The sequence below is a fragment of the Echeneis naucrates genome, chromosome 4 (genome assembly GCF_900963305.1).
Source record: "Echeneis naucrates chromosome 4, fEcheNa1.1, whole genome shotgun sequence".
Lineage (NCBI taxonomy): Eukaryota > Metazoa > Chordata > Actinopteri > Carangiformes > Echeneidae > Echeneis > Echeneis naucrates.
Window position 1 is genome coordinate 1,055,375 of NC_042514.1, and position 19,150 is coordinate 1,074,524.

General features: G+C 44.7%; 2 protein-coding genes across 2 annotated transcripts in view; one reads left to right on the plus strand and one right to left on the minus strand.

Moving 5' to 3' along the window:
• The window catches only part of LOC115042024 (adhesion G-protein coupled receptor D2), a 66,844-nt gene extending 64,679 nt beyond the window's left edge, over positions 1 to 2,165 (plus strand). Inside the window, exon 23 of the mRNA XM_029500021.1 lies at positions 1,257 to 2,165. Within this exon, the coding sequence (XP_029355881.1) occupies positions 1,257 to 1,394 (138 nt within the window). The 3' untranslated portion in view covers positions 1,395 to 2,165. The remainder of the gene's footprint in view (positions 1 to 1,256) is intronic.
• A 338-nt stretch (positions 2,166 to 2,503) lies between these two features.
• The window catches only part of nr5a2 (nuclear receptor subfamily 5, group A, member 2), a 57,757-nt gene continuing 41,110 nt past the window's right edge, over positions 2,504 to 19,150 (minus strand). The window contains exon 7 of the mRNA XM_029499471.1: positions 2,504 to 5,379. Within this exon, the coding sequence (XP_029355331.1) occupies positions 5,132 to 5,379 (248 nt within the window). The 3' untranslated portion in view covers positions 2,504 to 5,131. The remainder of the gene's footprint in view (positions 5,380 to 19,150) is intronic.

The following is a 19,150-nucleotide window of genomic DNA, read 5'->3' on the forward strand; positions in this document are numbered from 1 at the left end:
GTGTTTACGTTGCTTTTGGCAAGTTATTCATTTGTGTTTTGTTTTGTTTTTTTTTCCTTGCTCTCTGTGTGGTTATCTTTTCAGTTGGCCAGTTTGGAGCTGATGTCCACCTTCGGGGATGCGCATAGCATGCATTTCTGAGTATTTTCACCTGAGGCTGCACTTGTTAGAGTCTGTGGATAAATGTATATACATTATTTATACAAATTCAGGGCGAGTGAAAGCAGGTTTAACACATTTACAGACAGGAGGCCAGGCACTACAAGCCAAGCTCCAAGTGAGGATTGCACCGCCGTGCGCTGGGGGATCGAGCCGGCTGTGACCAGCATCCTTAATGCTGCACGAGAGCACCGCCAACTTTATCAGTCCAACACTCCCCGAAAGGTCGTCATCAGCTTAGTGTTTATGGAAAACAGACACTTATCGCTGGCACTGGTGGATTTTATTTTTCCAAACACCCAAAAATGTTGAAAAGCTGCGACCGGTTCTCACATGAGAAGATGGAAATGATGTCAGCTCCTTCTGCCGCAAGTGTGCACTAAAACACGCGTTTAGGGTTGATATATTCTGACAGGATGTGAATGTACCTGAGGGAGCGTAGGAGCCGATCAGTCTACTTCCATGTCATCTCTGATGTAATGAAAGATTCACAGAAATAATGAACATTTATCAGTTTGTTGGTTAACGTGACGGAACAGCAGCAGATAGCAGCTGTTTAAATATCTGCTCAGCACAGACCGCTTATAAAGCCTGAAACATGAATTCTGTCTAATAACCATCAGGGGGCGACTTCACTGGCTCTACAGAGAAGTCAGACTGTGTTGAAGTCTATGGAAAAATGTCACTCCTTCTCCCTGATTTATTAGATCAGTGAATATTTTCAATACAACATGATGTTAAAGCAAAAGAACATCTGCAGCAGCTGACAACCTTAAATTAGCTTCATTGATTCACTCCTCAATAATTGAAGGTTTGATTTCAGCATCGTACATAATTATTGAAAATGCTTCCATATTTCATCAAGTCATGATTTTAACTTTGACAGCAGATTGACAGAAACGCTGTAAACAGAGTAAAATTCAGGTGTATAATCCACGCTGGGTAAGACGACGTGCTTCCGACAAAACCTGATGAACTTCCTGTTTGTCGTCTCTTCCCAAATTTGCCCGATGACTTTCTCACCTTGTTTTCCTCTCATGACAGTGTGATTGAATATGCTGGTACTTACCCCCCACCCATCCCTGTCTTCTGTCCAGGAGCCCCCGCCCACAGAAGTGGAGACCTTTCCGGCTGGGTGTAGTCTTCACGTGCCGATGGAGCTGGAGTTCACCACTTCCTGTTTCCCTCGCAGCCCAGCACCTCAGAAAAGCTACGGCCTGGTCTACGTTGACTGAGCGGGTTGCTGTGATGGTGGTGGTGGTTTCACATCGGGGAATTGTTATTTTTATTTTTACAATGAACTCATTTTTCTTGAGACATGCAGGAACATTCAACACGACCAACGTGTCTCCTGAGTTTTTCATTCTTTGACCTTTCCAGTGGTGTCGGGCTCTTCGACCTTTCAGGCTCTTTCTGAGGTGCACGAGATATTAACGTTCAGTTTCAGATATGATTCTCATCTAAACTTAAATTCCACATTGTGAATCATTTTTGTATGAGGTAAGTTTAGATATTTTACATGTGATTACTTTATTTCTTGCGGTTGATGTCAAAAGACAAAGTGTGTTAATAACGTATGTTGTAACAGTAGAGCCCCCCCCAAACAAAACAACACAAAACACACTCTTTAAAACTATTAAATAAAGTCCAGACTGGCACAAAGAAGTCAGTTGACCCTGACTAGAGAAATATTGTGTTTGCACTGAGCTGACGCTGATCACAACAACACAAAGCACAAAGTGTGTTTGCAGAACGACGCCCCAAATACACAAACAAACAACCTGCTCTTTATATTTTCCTCTCAGGTCCTGAGAAGGAAGCCCCCCCACCCCAAATCATGGTGTTGTTGTTATGTTGTTCTGGGATGTTCAATGAAAGGAAAACACTTTCACATCTTCAGTGTGCAGAGGAAGCGAGAATCTGGTGTTATAAGCATAATAATTATTTATTGAAATATGAGGAAAATCTAGCCTCAGAGAAATACCCCCAGGACCAGGGAGTGAAGTGACGGGGGCAGTTGGAGCATTGAGGGGGTGGGGGGGGGGCAAGACAAGTAGACAGGCAGAAAGTAAAGGAGCATACTGATGAATTGTGTATCTGTGTGTTGACAAGTACATGTGAACGCACAAAGGTAGCCGTTGTTTAGTCCTTGTTAAAGCGTCTGTTGTTGTCCGACTGACGTAAATGTTGGTTTAATTATTTCTCTAAAGGAGCTTCAGAAATGTCAAAAAGAACCGAGCTTTACAAAGATTGTCTGATCAGTTAGTGAGGACATCAGATAGAGAAGTGTGGGATCAGGATCTGGGTCAGGATCTGGATCAGGGTCAGGGTCAGGGTCAGGGTCAGGGTCAATGGTCAGGGTCAGGACCAGAACCAGAACCACGACCAGGACCAGGACCAGGGTCAGGATCTGGGTCAGGACCATGACCAGGGTCTGGGTCAGGACCAGGGTCAGGATCTGGATCAAGGACCAGGATCAGGATCAGGATCAGGGTCAGGACGAACCAGAACCATGACCAGGACCAGGGTCAGGATCTGGGTCAGGACCATGACCAGGGTCTGGGTCAGGACCAGGGTCAGGATCTGGATCAAGGACCAGGATCAGGATCAGGATCAGGATCAGGGTCAGGACGAACCAGAACCATGACCAGGACCAGGGTCAGGATCTGGGTCAGGACCATGACCAGGGTCTGGGTCAGGACCAGGGTCAGGATCTGGATCAAGGATCAGGATCAGGGTCAGGGTCAGGACGAACCAGAACCATGACCAGGACCAGGGTCAGGATCTGGGTCAAGGAGCAGGATCAAGGAGCAGGATCAGGGTCAGGGTCAGGACCAGAACCAGAACCATGACCAGGGTCAGGATCAGGACCAGAACCAGGACCAGGACCAGGGTCAGGACTGAAGTGAATCTTCTGCCGTTCATTGTTCTGTGACTTAACTAACAAAACCCAAAGACGTGAGCTGACTCAGAATGAGGCTCATTGAGGCCACCATGTGTAAAATAAACAAAAAGTTGATTTTGGACCAGAAGTGTGAGCTCACGGGGAAAAGATGCAGTCTTTGGTTTAAGAGCTAAAACGGGACAGAACAGTGACGCAGGCGGAAATTCAATAAGAAAAACTGATGTGGCACAAACATCTTTCACACCTACTCTTAAATACAATATTCTTCATGTACAGACTTGCATAAACAGTTAAAAGACAAAGAAATTTTGGCATTTTTCCTTCTTTTCTTCATTATTTCGGCTGCAAATCTGCATCTCAGAACTTCAGGTGGAAACAAAACAAGAACATGCTACAGTAAACAAATTTATTCTGGCGCGGACACCTCACGTCATGTTAACACAAGATGGAAACCCAGAGACGCAATAAATTATCTTCATTATTAAGCGTAACCAGTGACATACTGTACATCAAAAAGGTAAAAGCACTGTAAAAAAAAAATAAAAAAAAAAAAAAGGTCTACAAAAAGGTCGAAGGTGAAATGGGATCCTTACACAGCAACGTTTAAGAAACAAATGTTTGAATGCCAGCAGACACAGAGAGAAATTAATATTTTAAGTGTGATTCCTTTTTGATTTTAGTGTCTCACGACATAATTTAAGTACTGCTCAAAAACAAATGAAAAATAAAACACTGTACACGCATCAAAGAAAGCAAAGCAGAGGGATCTTTTTCTTTTTTTTCATTTAGTTGATTTCATTTTTTAGGAAATCATTGCTTTGCAATTTATGCTTCATCACAGTTCTCTCCCATATGACCACATGAATGTAAACACCTGGTGAATTATTCTTTTTAAAATTTTTTACAACATTAATACTTTATATATATATTTGTACATATTTTCATTCACATCTGCACGGTTAGCTAGCATGGTAATGAAATAAGGCAAGACTCACATAACTGTGACATCACAAATCTTTTTTTTTTCTTTTATAATACTGATTATTAAGGTATTTGTTATTTCCTTCGTCTATTCTGCAGCAGGCTTTGGTCTTTCTGGACAAAGGCAGGGGGTCGATCCTTCTCCGTCTCCAGATTTTTTGTTCCAGTTTTAATGAAATCATGAGAAGGGGAAGGTTTTATTTAGTTTTCTTTTTTTCCTCTTTTCTTTGCAGGGAAAAAGGGGCTATAAATACAATAGTTTCAGCTGACATTATGAACTGAATTTATTTAACACTGGTCTTTCTGAGGTACATAGTTTAAGATGATCTGGGGAGGTGGAATAAGAAAGAGGGGGGAGGGGGGAGGGACCACAAGGTGACCATGACTAGCAAATGACTTCCATTACAAGAGCAACAAAAAAATGAAATAAAAAAAAGACATAGTATTTTTCTTCATATTGGCCTATTTATCATTTTGTTCATCAGAGAAGTTCAGTTCTCAGACCTTTTGTTTGACCGTCAGTTCTCTCGTCTCAGTCGGGTCGAGCTGCCGCGGCAAAAATAACGAACAAAACCCCAAAACGTGACGGTGGAGTCTCTGGCCCAGTTTGTCTTTACAGTACCAACGACAGCTGAAAGCGAGAGAGCACGCCGGAGGCCTCGTGGCTGAAAACAGGCGACAGGGGGCGCCCAAACGCTCGGCGGTTGTTAGTTCGCAAAGTCGAAGCCCACCAGTCTGGATGGTCTGCGCCGGGGCAGACTGTTAGAAACCGTCTCGCAGCGTTTGTTTCAAGTGTTCCTCTTTTTTCCATTCAACAAGGTCTTTTTCTGCGTGGTTAAAGAGCAGTGGCTCTTCTTTCAGATTTTTTTTTGTTTGTCTGTTTTTGTGTTTGTTTTTCTAGAATAAAGGGATTCGTGAGCTGTTTTTCTGCACATTATCAGTCTCTGTGTTTGTCCAGCGGGAGTTTCGATATAAACAGGAATTTCTAAGTCATTCCTCATCGGATGGCCAAAGTCTGAGCCAGAGGGTCGTTCTTTGAATGTCAGGATGTCCGCACAGCTGCATTGTGGGTAGCGCAGTCCTGTCCTAAGCTCTCTTGGCGTGGAGCATTTCGATGAGCAGGTTGTTGCAGGGCACGTCGCCGTTCAGGTGTTTGTAGTAAAGGTATTCCTCGGCCTGCAGGCTGATGGCTCGGATCTCCGGCAGCCGCAGGAGCAGCTGGCCGAACTTGTCCGTTTGCTGCGGGTAGTTGCACATGACGTAGTCCAGCAGCGCGGCGTTGACCTGCTCCTGGACGCTTTCCACCAGGTGGAAGTTCTCCAGGTTTTTCACATCTGCAGGAAGAAGAGAGAGAAAGTTTAGATAAGTTGACACACCAACAATCTCTGCGGGACGAATGGAGACAATTAAAACCGCCCGCTTGCCAGTTGGCACCAGAAGTTCATACATGGCGGTCTGGATCCTAAATCTGCAGACAAATAATGATTTTATAGGACGGATTCTGAGTAACTGATGTTCTCGTTTATCAGGAGTCTTTGGTTGAGGCTCACTTTTGCTTTAAAGAGGACTTCAAAATAGACCGCATGATGAAATATCCCTCCCTCATCTTCTTCTTCTTTTTCCTCTGAATCGTCTCTTGAGACTGTGATGTAGAGGGAATCAGGTAAAGGCGAAAAAAGGTCCCCCTCCTGAGAGACTCATTCCCCCGGAGCCCATAAATTATGTAGGGCAGAGTCGCACTAATGCAGCTGCTCCTTAACCTGCCGCCTTCGCTGCAACAACGTGTGTCGTCATGAGGAATGAAAAAGAACAATTCTCATTTCAGAGAGATCATCAAACTCATGAAAAATAGTAGAAACTCATCAAAAGTGAAGAATGCTGGAGTTTCCTTTCGTCGGGAAATCTGTTTTTTTTTTGCCCCCACAATTAATTCTTTGTGCAAAACCCATTTGCATCTTTCCAAAATCCACCTTTCTGCACAGCTATAAGCACTTTTCCTTGACAATAATAAGCTCACTGGGGGTTTGGGCAGATTATTGCAAGACAAGACAAAAATTTGCTAAATGGATAATGGTGAAGCAGAGCACCATGTGTACTTGTCATGATTATGAAGCGCAGGGCTGCAGAATATTTAATCAGATCGCTCTGAGTGTGTGTGTGTGTGTGTGTGTGTGTGTGTGTGTGATCTTTTATTAATTTGTTTGACCTCAGGTTGAGTGTGCACACAGTGGACTAATGTGGAGCGACAGAGTCCATGTCTACGTTTCTCTCTTATACACACACACACACACACACAAACTAATCCATGGAAATACACACAATATTTATTTCTCTTTTGCACAGTAGCCCTGTCCTACACACACACACACACACACACACACACACACACACACACACACACACTATCCACCCACCCAGAACATTAGGATGAAGGAGGGGGAGATAAATCAGCAGCTAATGAGGTCTAGAGAATGAGAAGCAGGTCCTTCAAGGCACTTCCATCTATGATGCAGTCTACCATGCTATTACAATCTGTTTGCATGTGTGTGTGTGTGTGTGTGTGTGTGTGTCTGTCTGCCTGCTCTTGTGTTGCCTGTGTGTGGTGTGTTGTGCTCACCCTGACCTCCAGGTGACACAGCGGGGGTCTAAATAAGGCCAAGAGGAGTGCAGGAAAAGAGGAGAGGGGGTGTGTCCTGTGACAAAGGAGCCTCCAAACAAACATGACATGTGCTTTTTCCTGCTGCTGCTCAGCTGCCCCCCCCCCCCCCCCCCCGCCCCCCCCAGACCTGCGACCCCGCCGAGGAGGATTTGTGAGGCCTTATGTAAGCTGTGCCAGCAGAGCGTCGGCTCCGGGCCTGCCAGGTCGGACGCACTCGTATAAAGTATAAAGCTGCAGACCTGGACTCTGGAAGGAGAAGCTGATGCTGAAGAGCCTTAAACCTGCATTCTATCTACTGGCCTTCAGGGGGCGACCCCACTGGCTATAGTCAGGTAATACTGAAGTCTATGGGAAAATGTCCCTCCTCCTCCCTGACTTATCAGGTCAGTAAACATTTTCCCGAGGAATTTATGGTCACAGTGTCTAGTTTACAGTCTTCAATACAAAAATAGACCATAAAGCAGCGTTTGCATTGGGGGGGTGTGGCTACCGTATGATTGACAGACAAAATGAGGATAGAAACTTTATCCACTTTCAACTGCAGCAGTTTGAGTTAGAGCTAAAAAAAAAACTGGGCTTAAAATGTAACTAAACAACGTCCAGCTCGAGCGTTTTCATTTTTGTGGCTCTTGTTGTAAATCTTTATTTAAACTTTTAACACAGCGGCACAATGAAAAAAACATCTGCGCCTGTTAGCAGAATCATTTCCACCATCAGGTTACCGTGACAGGTGACCTTCAGCGTGGAGAAACAATTGTTCATGTTCACTGCCGTCAATGTCACCAACTATTCGTAAATACTCAAAAACTCATTTTAATACTGAGTGATCAGCTTTTTGTCTTTCTTGTTTTTAACTTATGGCGTTGCCTGCCAAACCCATCAGCCACGCCAAAGACGAGTTTCCGTTGCTTTCAGCAGACAGTAGAGTTTTTCTCATTCATAAAGTCTTTGTGGCTCATCAGTGTGACTCTCAGCGAGACTGAAAAGTGGACGTAGATTACAGAGCAAAAGCTTCAAACTCAAGGCCAAAGAGAAATCTGAGCATTGATTGTGTTAAGGGAATAAAGTTTTGAATTTGAAACAGTAAAATTCCCTCTCACACTGTATCTATTATAGATAGTCAGACTGTGCAAAAGTTGATTTTTTTGTATTTTTTATTTTTTGCAAATGCACTTTTTAGTCATGAAAAATATTTAACGTGTAATTATTTCAATATGCAGTAATGTGAGTGAGGCTAAAGCGTCGATAACAAACATCTCATGCTGCCTAATAATCAGTCTGGGGATGAGAGAGCTTCGTCCTGATTTTCATTCGGTTAAATGTGCAGATACATGACAAGGTGAGGCCTCCATCACACAAAAAACATGTGAGGTGTTGCCATGGTTTCTCTGAATGATGTGTGTGTGTGTGATAGAAAAGGGTGGTGGGGGGGGACTACAGAGAATTAGTACCCAATGTCTCTGTCAGGCTAATTAGAGGAAAGTGAGGCAAAAAGACGGCATTTTAATTGCTAATTATTACCAGAGCCCCTTTTGAAAAAATAATGAATCAGGGCTTCCAAAAAAAAGATAAAAAAATAAACGAGGGGAAAAAACGCACAAATGACAATATAGCTTGAAATCTCCTCCGACTGAAGAAGCCAAGCAAAGAACGGATGGAGAAAAAAAAAAGAAACAAAGAGACATTTAGGTGGAAGACATTCTGCAGCTGATCAAATCAGACTGATTCTAATTTACTGATTAGGAGAGAGAAAAAAGTAAACACTGACTCTCAGACAGTGTCAGGTTGGAGTATTAAGTGTGATAAGCTCTCTCTGCTCTTCCTTCGATGCCCCCCCCCCCCCCCCCCCCATTCTCTCCATCTCATCGTTCAGCCACTGTGGGACTAATTATCAACTTTTTTTCACATAAAACAGCCACAGTTCGCTGCAGCGCCGCGTCCGAATACTCAAATGGAAACCCCGAGGTCCCACAGAATACATTGTTTCATTTGACGGGCGATCAGGCTGAAGCCAGCGACCTAACAGACACACACACAGACACACACACACACACACACACACACACACACACACACACACACAGATTCATTCTCCCTTTCACAGAACCCCTGAAATCACCGCTGTGCTTTTTAATTAGACTAGATCTGCTCTGTGCTGCATGAGTGTGTGTGTGTGTGTGCGAGCATGTTTTCACTCTTTTGACCACCCCTTACAATCAACCTGCTCCAGGGACAGACACACACACGCACACACACACTAACACACACAAACACACACAGCATTTAGACTCACTCATGCAAATGCTCTGTTACTTTACACAGATCTCAGTGATGCCTGACAGAGCGAACACACACTGCAGGGAAGAAATTAAACAAACAAAACAAACTGGAGACATCACTGTGTGCCAAAGTTCACCGGTCGCTGAAAGAAGTGAGCAGGCGTCACTTTGTTTATGGCTGTAAGAAGCTAAAGAGGTTGGAAAAAAAAACAAACAAAAAAAAAACCACAGCACTCTGGTTGTGTAAGACCTCATTCCTGTTGTACACACACAAAGCAGCTTTTATTTTATAAAAATACAAGTTTGCACAGCGTAAAACTTCTGCATTCCCCATGAGGGGTCGATTTTTATTTTTCCTGCATTCATCCTTGCAGGCAAAACTTTATTTTAACCCCCAATTTTCATCATTTTCAATCACAAGCATGTTTTATCACAGACTGTGGTAAATGCTTAATAACACTCTGATAGATGTGAGTCACTCAGTCTTTTTTAAAGGAGATACTGAGTTGAATTTATCTAAAATATGTTTATAGACAACCTGGAAAAGGCCACAGATTTTTCAGTTTGTTGTTCCACATGAAACATTTTCCAGTCGTGTACGACGGCGCTCTCAGGTGAACGTCACAAATGGAAAAATGACACCATGTTTTCTCACTCTTCCAGTTTTACTGGCACGATCAATAAAGTCTCTCAGTCACATGCTGCCAATTCTCCCCACCTCTCAAACTTCACGGCACATGTTTCCTGGCAGGTCCAAAAACAACACATAAACCCCCCCACCCTTCAGTCATAAACGGTTATTGAGTCAAGTGCTGTCAGTAAACTTGGCCAATTAAACGTGAGTGAAAGACAAACCGGTCACTTCCTGTGTGGGTGGGATTCAGGCACCCACCTCTTCCAATGGGGGCTTTTCACGGGCGGTTATATGAGGTTATAAAAAGCCAAAGCTCCTTTACCTCAGCGGCGCCGCTTCAAAGGCAGAGGAGTTGAACCCGCGTCCAGGCCAAGTCCTCTTTATGGCGCCCTACTGGATTGTTATCAAGTCGAGGCAGTTTGCTGCTGTTTTAGTCAAGAACAAATCGGCCTCGCAACGCAACGCGGCCCCCGGTCAGTGGCGGTGGCCGTCGAAAGCAGGGAACCAGATAACCTTTAACTTTGAGGGGACCAAAGTGAGGAAGAGGGACTCTTGCAGAGATACATGTTCACCGGCAGGACGTGTGTGTGTGCCTCAGTGTAAAAACAGGGCAACTGAGGCACTCAAAGTAAATAAGGTCCAGGGGGCGAAGGGGCAATGGCCGGACGGTCGGTGCTATCACTTAAGTAGGCTGTTATCTAAGTTATGCTTCACAGTCCTGATGTGTGAGCTGCGCTTTGAGTTGGCCAAAAGCAACATGCTGCTTCTTTTTACCCCACTCCTTCCTTTTACCCCCTCACCACCATAAAGTCACGAGCACACACACTGAGCTCCCTGATGGCGTTTCACCAGGAAGTGTGTGTTTTGGTTGTTGTTGTCTTTTCCCTCGACAGGAGGCTCTGCTCCTGAAATAGAGGACCAGTCCTGGTTTCCCTGGAGCTCCCCGCTTCCTTGTTTTCCTCCGAGTCCCATTTGGGGAATGCCATTTCTCCGATGTATATCTGCCTCTCAGGGGGCAGAAATAGGCGGGGGGGGGGGGTAAAACTGGAGCTATAGCCTTCTGATAATCTAATGGGGGTTCTTTGAACATTCCTGCCTCGCTCATCTGATCAGATCGTTAAGAGGCTTGTTATTCTGCCTTTGGTCTCAGAGAAACGTTGAAAAAGAGTTTTTATAAAAAGGCAGATTTTGCTCCCATTTGTAGAAATAGTGACAGAAACAGTTGAGAAAAGAGCTGAGGAGGAAATTTAAACTGTCGTCTGGACAAACCCTGAGTGAGACGATGAGGTCAGGTCAGGGATAAATGCCTCATCCAGCCCTTTTCTTTCTGGTTCTCATGTCAGATTTTTTATTTATTTATTTTTTTAACTTTAATATCTCTTCATTACTTTTAAATCTGACTTCTGTTTCTAACCCACAAAAACGATCTTTTACATTTTTTTTTAAAAACTGTTTTTGGTTCATTAATTCCTCAACGGTGACCTTTCATCTTGAAAAGTGACCCTTAATTTCACCAACACGGTGATGTCCTGCAGCTCGGTGCCCTCCAGCCAACGGAGCGCTCATGTCCAGAGGCCAAATATCCTCTGAGCTGACACAGCATAATAATAACTGTCTCACATTGAAAACAGGCCACCGATGGCGACAGGCCATTGTCAGCATGTCAGAATAAAGCATGAAAGCTCAATTTGCCCGCCAACTCATCAAACCCTCCTTTCAGCCACACAAGGAACCTCGGTCGACATCTAGCGCTACTGTTTTTAAGCTGAACAGGTAGAGTGTAGTTCAGTTCTGTCGCCCAAGGACGGGTCAGCGGGCTCGGCGGGGCGATGGAGAGAGGTCGAGAGATATTGAGAGGAAGGGAAAAGTGCCTTAGGTCTGATAAAATAAACAAGAGAGAAGGCGCTCTGAGCGGGAAGGAGACAAGCTCCGCTCATTGCTTATGCTGGCTGGAAGGTGCTGGGGATTTATCCTGAGGTGAAGTGGAAAAAAATTTACATCGTGTATCAGTCTGCGGCTGCGTGGTTCTGGACTTTGAGGTCGTCAACAGATGGCTACAGCCACGCAGGTTAATATCATAGCAAGAAGAGAACGCCGTTGTGTTTTTTTTTTTTTTTTGTCAGTCATTAATCAAGCGGAATATGTTGCTGTCGGTAATTAGACAAAATAATTAATCTGAGGATGTTCTGAGTTATTAGTTGCTGAATTGATTGTTTATAAATGAATTCTCAGATTTGTGGTTGATGAAAATAGTCGGAGAATAACTCTGATATACAACCCAATGACCTTACAGATTGTTGGAGGTAAAATCATTTTTAAATGACAAAAGAAAAGACTTTCTTTCTGTCTCAGTGACCGTATTATTATTATTATTATTATTATTATTATTATTATTCTGTTTTTTAGTTTTGTGTCAGCTGGGCTCATTTACTTCCTTTCATTTCTGTGGACTCGCTGAGATGAAAATCATTTTGCTGGGGAGAAAAAAAAAACAAAACACATTGTCTCAGCATTATGAAAATCCACTTGCCAGAGGGAAACGGAGAGACTTGAATCAGCAATGAAGCTGCTGCTTAGTCCTCTGCGGTCCCTCTAGTCCTCCGCCCTCCTCTTCACATTGCCCCCTTTCTTTAGCCCCCCTGGAGGCAGAACTGAGTGCCTTTCAATGAGTCGACCTCGGACAACGTGGTGCACCCACAGGTCCCTGCTCCTCTCACCTCCTTAATGCCATCTTCTTTGTCTGAGCAGTTAACCCCCCCTTCCTAATTCTCCCACCCCCTTCACCACCTAGTCATGCTGCCATATGCAGCTAATGACACGAACACATGACTGACAGTCTGGAGCAGAAGTCACTGTGTTTGCTTTAATCTGCAGCAAATGAAATGAAATTTTAAATGAATTAGAGATCGATACGGCTCCACCTGCCAGGAGAGTCCACCAGCACCCTCTGGACTTCAACCCCCACCTCCCCTCGCAATACCTGTCGGCATCAGTCAAAGCAGACGCAGCACATCGCCGCTGCCTCTCTCTCTGTATCAATGCATGCATGTGAGCCTCGTTTACATTCAGTGCACTTTTGAACCCCGTGGCTAATTACACTCTGGGTTTGTGTAGCGGTGCAGGGAAGGCGTGGGGGAATGAAGGGGCATGTCAACCTTTCTTGTTTATGATAAAGTGACAGAAAATCATTGGGGGGGTCAAGTACATCCCTCCAACCCTCCGCTGCCCTGAAAACTCCTGCAGCAGTGCAGAAGGTGCCTGGTGTGGGAAGCCTCCCCTTTAATGAGACCATTAAAGGGCCCGTCTCCCCGTCAATAGATTTCTCTCATTCTTTCTCTGACAAATTTGAATTAATAATTCAGCGGCAAGCGCCTGGGGATGTATATTTTCAGCATGAAAGACAGTTAATCCATAGCGTCATTTTTACCCCCCCCCCCCTTATCTCTCTCTCCCTTTCTGTCTATCTGGCCCTCTCTTTCCCTTCTTTCCTTTGGCTCATTCTCATTTGATGATGGGAGCCATTAGGTGGAGTGCTGACTAAAGCGGGACTTTTTCCACACCTTCTTTCAACTTCTTTGTTCTCTGTGTGATTTCCGTCCCCTGTCATGTGACGAGCGGAGTCAACTTAAGTGCAAATTGGGGTTTAATTTATTCAGAAGTATTGGATGGCAATGGATGTTCTCTCCTCCCCCCAGGGCTAATGTAAGATGACATGTTCTCTCAAAAGCTGGACTTGATTTAGGGAACTGGGGTTTTACTGGATGTTTCTGCTGCAGACAAATGTTAAGACTTTCAAATGCACAATACGAGGAAATTGGAGGAAATGAACAATTTTGAGGATGAACCACAAAAACGCTTGTTTAAGGAAAAGATGTTGTGGAGTGTGTTTGTCTGTGGTCGGGGGTGTCTGTTTGTGTTCTGCACTTCACTGTGGTTTAAGAGTTTCACCAGTTTTATTGAAGGAATCTTAAGAGACAGAATAGTTGTGTTTTAGAGCGAACGCTCGTGTCCTCCATTAACATTTGGAACATTTTCTGACTCTAACTGAAAGTCCAACAACAACAGAACACGAAGAGAAAGATCCCAGACTTTTACTTTGGGATAATAAACAATCAGAGAGAGCTGAACAAAAACCAGTGGAGAAAATCACCTTTCTGTGCCAGTTCGTTTTCTCTCTGTATCGCTGTGTGTTTGTCTTTGTCAGTTAAAGGTTGTTCACTGTCGGTGACGGAAAGGAACTCCTCATTACTGGGCACTGTAGGACTCTGCTGGCTAACAGTAGCTGCGGATGCCGGTGCCAGTTGGCACGACGGTACAAATGTATGCACTATGGCAGCTTGCACAGGCCCCGAGCCGGAGTGATAAATGGCAAACAGCACCCAGAAATATTCCTTAGATTGCAGCGCAGTGTCTTCTGATGACATATGGCTGTTTAGTGCAAGTTTGTGTGGGTGTGTGTGTGTGTGTGTGTGTGTGAGGAGAGGACTGACTGATTCATGTCCCCCTGTGTTTCAACATGTGTTGGCTCACTGACATTTGCCAGCAGCCCTTAAAGTTTTCCACTGCACTGTGATGGTTTTATTAAATGTACTATAGTCAGTGTGTGTGTGAGTGAGTGAGGAAGACAGTGGACTCTAAGGGCTTTGTTGCTTAAAATATCTTCTAGGACAAGAATGAGGAGACGAGAAAGGAGGCGTGATGTTTCAGGAGTGAGTGTGTGTGTGGGTTGGGGGTGGGGGGGGTTCAGTGCAGAAGGAAAAGGGTGAAAGAACAAGAGACAGAAGAGCCGGAGCACCTGTTGGATCATCTGTGCTTTAAAACGTTTAATCACTGTCTCCGGTTACACACACACACACACACACACACACACACACACACACACACACACACACACTGGCTCAAAGAGCAAAAGCAAAAGGGGTGTATAATGTTATACCAGCGTTGCACCACCGCAGTTGAAACACATGCCTCAGCACTGTACACATTTCTCACAGGAACACAATGGCTGACAATCCGCATGCCAGAAAGTGCTGCGATGCCTCTTAGCCCCGTTTGTGATTCCGGCCTGGTAGGTGAATGTGGAGGATTATTTTTACTTCTACTCCAATCGTCCGCTCATGACGGCATAAAGTCGGCCACATGCCAAAGTTTCTCGACCTTATGTTCCAGAAGTTACAACATTTTCTGAATGAGCGAGCAGCATGAATCACCGCAACCTTTTTTCCCTGTCCCTGTGTCTTTTTCCTTTTCCACGTAGTAATGATTGTCCAATGATTAACGCTTAATGACACATCATGAGCCAAAGCTGCCGTAAACGTCTTATCGTTAGAGTTTGTCTTTCATGTGGAAACGACAGTCGCAGCACTGACACTTGCAGCTCCTACTGGAAGTGCTGCCATTCACATTTACAACTTTACAAATGATTGACAAAGTGAATGGGTGTGTGAAGCAGGTTCCATCTGATAATTTTTTTGAACATTTGACCCATGATACACCTGAAGGCACTGAGGGGCCACAGCGTCACCCTTTGGCCTAGGTCGTATACCGATTGTGTGTGAATATGTTATATATATATATATATAAAATTAATAAAGATATGTGTGCACACGTGTTTGTGAGAAAAAGAGTGATCACCAGTGGTGACAGCTCCACGGGGAGGGTTGTGTAACCTGCTGCTGTTTGTATGTAATGTTTAAATAAGGTAGCGGCAGGCAGTCTGATCAATACGCTGCATGACTGTGGCAGTTGTTCTTTTCCTGCTGTCATGCACCACTGCAAGTACACGCAGTTTTCATCGTGCAGCAGCATTATAAATCTGCAGCCTGCCACGTCTTCGATTGCAAGAATCAGCTCAGATTTGCGGAGAGCTCAGCTTTCTTCGGTTAAACAACATGATCAACGTGGCTGAAATGCCTCCGAACGTGAGCGTGATTTGTACAAACACTTTTAACAACTTTGCCGTCTGTGAGAAAAAAGGTTAAGTTATGTGACATCGAATAAAACTAAAGGGATGATTAGGATGTATGAAGTCACAGCCGGGGACTCCACGATCTCCAGTCAACAAATCACTGAAGTGAAGAGTGGGATTTTCTGCAGCGCTCCAATGTATGCACAATTCCTCCTCCGAATCTGTTTTCCTCCACTAATGTGAACTTGTTCTCCGCAGGGCCCCGGGTAGCCCAGGCCTGTCCTCCCCTCCCCAAACAGACTTCCCTCAGCCTTTAATTGGAGAGGAGTAGCTACCTAGCTAGCACAGCAGTGGGACCTGGGCTGTAGCCACTGAGAATGCATTAGCATTAGCATTGCAGCGGACTGACCTGTACATAATGATAACCTCAAGCTCTGGCCACTGGGAGAAGCTTCTGTTCACACACACACACACACACACACACACACGCACGCACACCTATACACACTCCCCACTGCTGTGTTCAACACGCAGTCACGAAAACAAGCAGGTGTAAGGCAGCCCCAGCGGTGGGCTGCTCCACTATCGGAGGGGGAGGGAGGGAGGGATCAGTTGCTGCCGTTCGGCTGAAAAGTGTGTGTAATGAACTTGAGTTCCATTGATCGGGACTGAGAGTACAGAACCGGGGGCTGTTTGTCCCAGAAGGGCTGCCGTAGTGCTGCTCGGTAGCCCCTCATAAATGTTTGAGAGGCCTGAGCCGCTCTAGATCCACGCTACCTGGGTTCAGATTCTGTTACACACACAGATCTGGGATGATGCTGATGATGGATGGACGGCGGGTCGGTGCTGCTGGTTGAGGGGATCGATCGTTACTTGATGACATTTAGGCGGTGTGCTGTATATGTGCATGTTTTTGTGGATGCTGGAGGTGTTCAAAGAGATTTGAGAAGAGTGCAGATGTTCTCCACTTTGTGTTTGTGGGAAAATCTATTCAGCGTGAGAATTTCAGATAAAAACTTCCCTGCATCTTACATTCCATCTTTTAAGTGTCCGTCCGGGCTCAGAGGCCACTGTTTGCCAGCATGTGCTATTTGTTTGGCGAGCTGTATCTTCCCCTCGAAAGCCCCCATATGTTCCACACAGATTGATATCACTGCAGATATCACTTAGAAAACACCTGACGTGCAAGGTGGACCGTCCTCGGCTCCTTTTGACTGCTTAGTATCAGCTGATGGGAGATCCTCTGCGTTATGCAGCCGGTAATAAAAGTTGAGCATTGATTTTCTGTAGCTGCTTGTAACTGTTAATGTTGAGACATCAATAGCCAAAGCAAAGCGCCGGGCCTTAATAGGAGACCAAGAGCGCGGAGGGTGTGAGCAGAGGCTGACTCTAAATCACAGAATCTATCCCTGCCGATCGATAGGACAGTAACTGCAAGTGTCCCTCTGCTTTCCTAATGTTTTATAATAAACTGACAGCCTGTAATAAGGCCGAGGGAGAGGGAGAATGAGGGGGAGAGATGGAGGGCAACAGTTCCTCCATAGCTCGCCTGTCTTAAATCACCTCGCATGGGAGAGGAAGAGAGCAGCAGCGAGGGAGGTACAGGGCAGGAATGTTTTTTTTTTCTAACTTTTACAGAAGCATTTGTCTGGTAGAGCTCGCTGCTGGGGTAGTTAGTATTGATGGAGGGGGGGGGGGCAGAAGTTTAGGGGGAAATGTCCTGTATTGCTTTGGCTGCAGCAGTGAGTTAAAGTGTATTAAATCCCGGCGCCACCGTTCAGCCGTCACTAGCTCAGGCAGGAACGCGAGGCCGCCGTGCACGTGTTACGACTCTCACTGGGTGTGGACGGTGTTGAAATTCACAAACAGCTCACTTCTTGCAACACGATGACAACGTGTGTGTGTGGGGGGGGTGCTCAGTCCACATAAAGTTGTATGAAGCACCACTCTCATTCTGAACTTTTTGTGATAAAATGAGGGAGGGTGGAATTAAAATCAGCACATTTATACTTCATTATAAATTCAAACTAGTTCTTTATTTTACTAAAACAAAATCTTACGTTTTTGCAGACTTGGAGAGTTTAAACACGTCTGTCTGTTTTTAATGATTGTTAATGTTAATAATGTGGAAGATATCATCTCGACGAGCTCGTCCCTCCGTCTGCCAGGTTGCCCCTGAAGAACGGCAATAACATTTTTTTTTCTTATCACTTATTTAATACTGATGTCCGTCCTTTTACAAATCCTCCTCCAAACAAACCTCCAGATTGTATTGCTTTGCTCTTTGATAATTGGCCTTGTTTGAACCCTGATAAAGATCAGTGTCAACATAATCACCATATAAAACTTGGTGAGATAACGGCTGACCAGAAAAAGAAAGGAGGGCAAGCTGGAGCTGTAAACTGCAGAGGTACTTCAGGGCTAATCTGGAGAATGTTGGAAACTGTAAAGTATCTGAGGTCAGGGGTGAGAGTCAGCGATCCGTAATATCTCCGCCACCTCCACAGCGTCAACACAACTGCCTGCAGCATTGTCAGGTAATTGTGGCAGGATGGTGACCTGGAGCATTTATTGCTTGATAAAGTCTGAAAGCCTTTTAGGGAACCTTATTACACAGAATTCCCCACAAAGTGGCGTCTGAAGCTGACTGCTCACTGTGTTATTGTTTTATTTTTTTATTTTTTAGGTGAAAATGGACAGAAAATAGACAGAAGTATTAGGCTCATTGCTTTAGGGGACACTCTCACCTCCTCCTGATGAGATGAAAGAAAAGTCAGGACATTCAAACGTGATTAGTCGGGTTCAGTTCAGTTGGAGCCGAAGTTGGAGTGACTTTTTTCTTTTTTGTTTGTTTCCTACATTAAAATGACGCCTGAAGGGAACCTGAATGTGGGTAGAAAGAATTTTTTTTCCAATACTCTGCAATCAGCACGTTTGCCGAGCTTCAAAACTGGAGTGATGAAAAAAGCTCACACTTTATGAACCTTAAATATACATTTATGGTTTTAGTCCTGAAGCAATAATCAACAGTCTTCCATCATGGCCATCAGTCCGTAATGTGGGCGACACACAAGAGTTCGTTAGGCACAAACACACACAGGTACTGAAGTCTGATGTGTGCTAAATCAGGCTGTCATTCTCTCTGCTGACCATCAGGAGGCGACTCCACTGGTTGTACAAAGAAGTCAGGTTATATTGAAGTCTATGAGAAAATGTCCCTCCTCATCCTAAAAGTGTGCGACTGACCTTCTGAACCACCCAACCCTCACTCCTCCTCTGCTCCATCTTAGGCTGCTAAAAACATCAGCAACACAATTGTGTCACCAACAGCAACTATCGTTCCCTTTTCTGAGGGGTGGAAGTAGCGATGCAGCCTGTTGTTATTTCTCTTTTTCTCCTCCTGTCGTTCTGTTGGGGGTTTTTTTTGACTCCATATTTCTCTCTTTATCTTCTAACCTCTCCTCCTCCACCTCTTCTTCTGTGGGACAATCCGTCACCTCCACCTGCCAGAGGAGCTCTTAGTTAAGGCAGTTGTCGATAAAGACGGGGATATAGATGTCACTCCAGCTGAGGGGAGACGCTTGTCTTTACACCATTATTTTTTATATTTTCTCTCTCTGTCTTC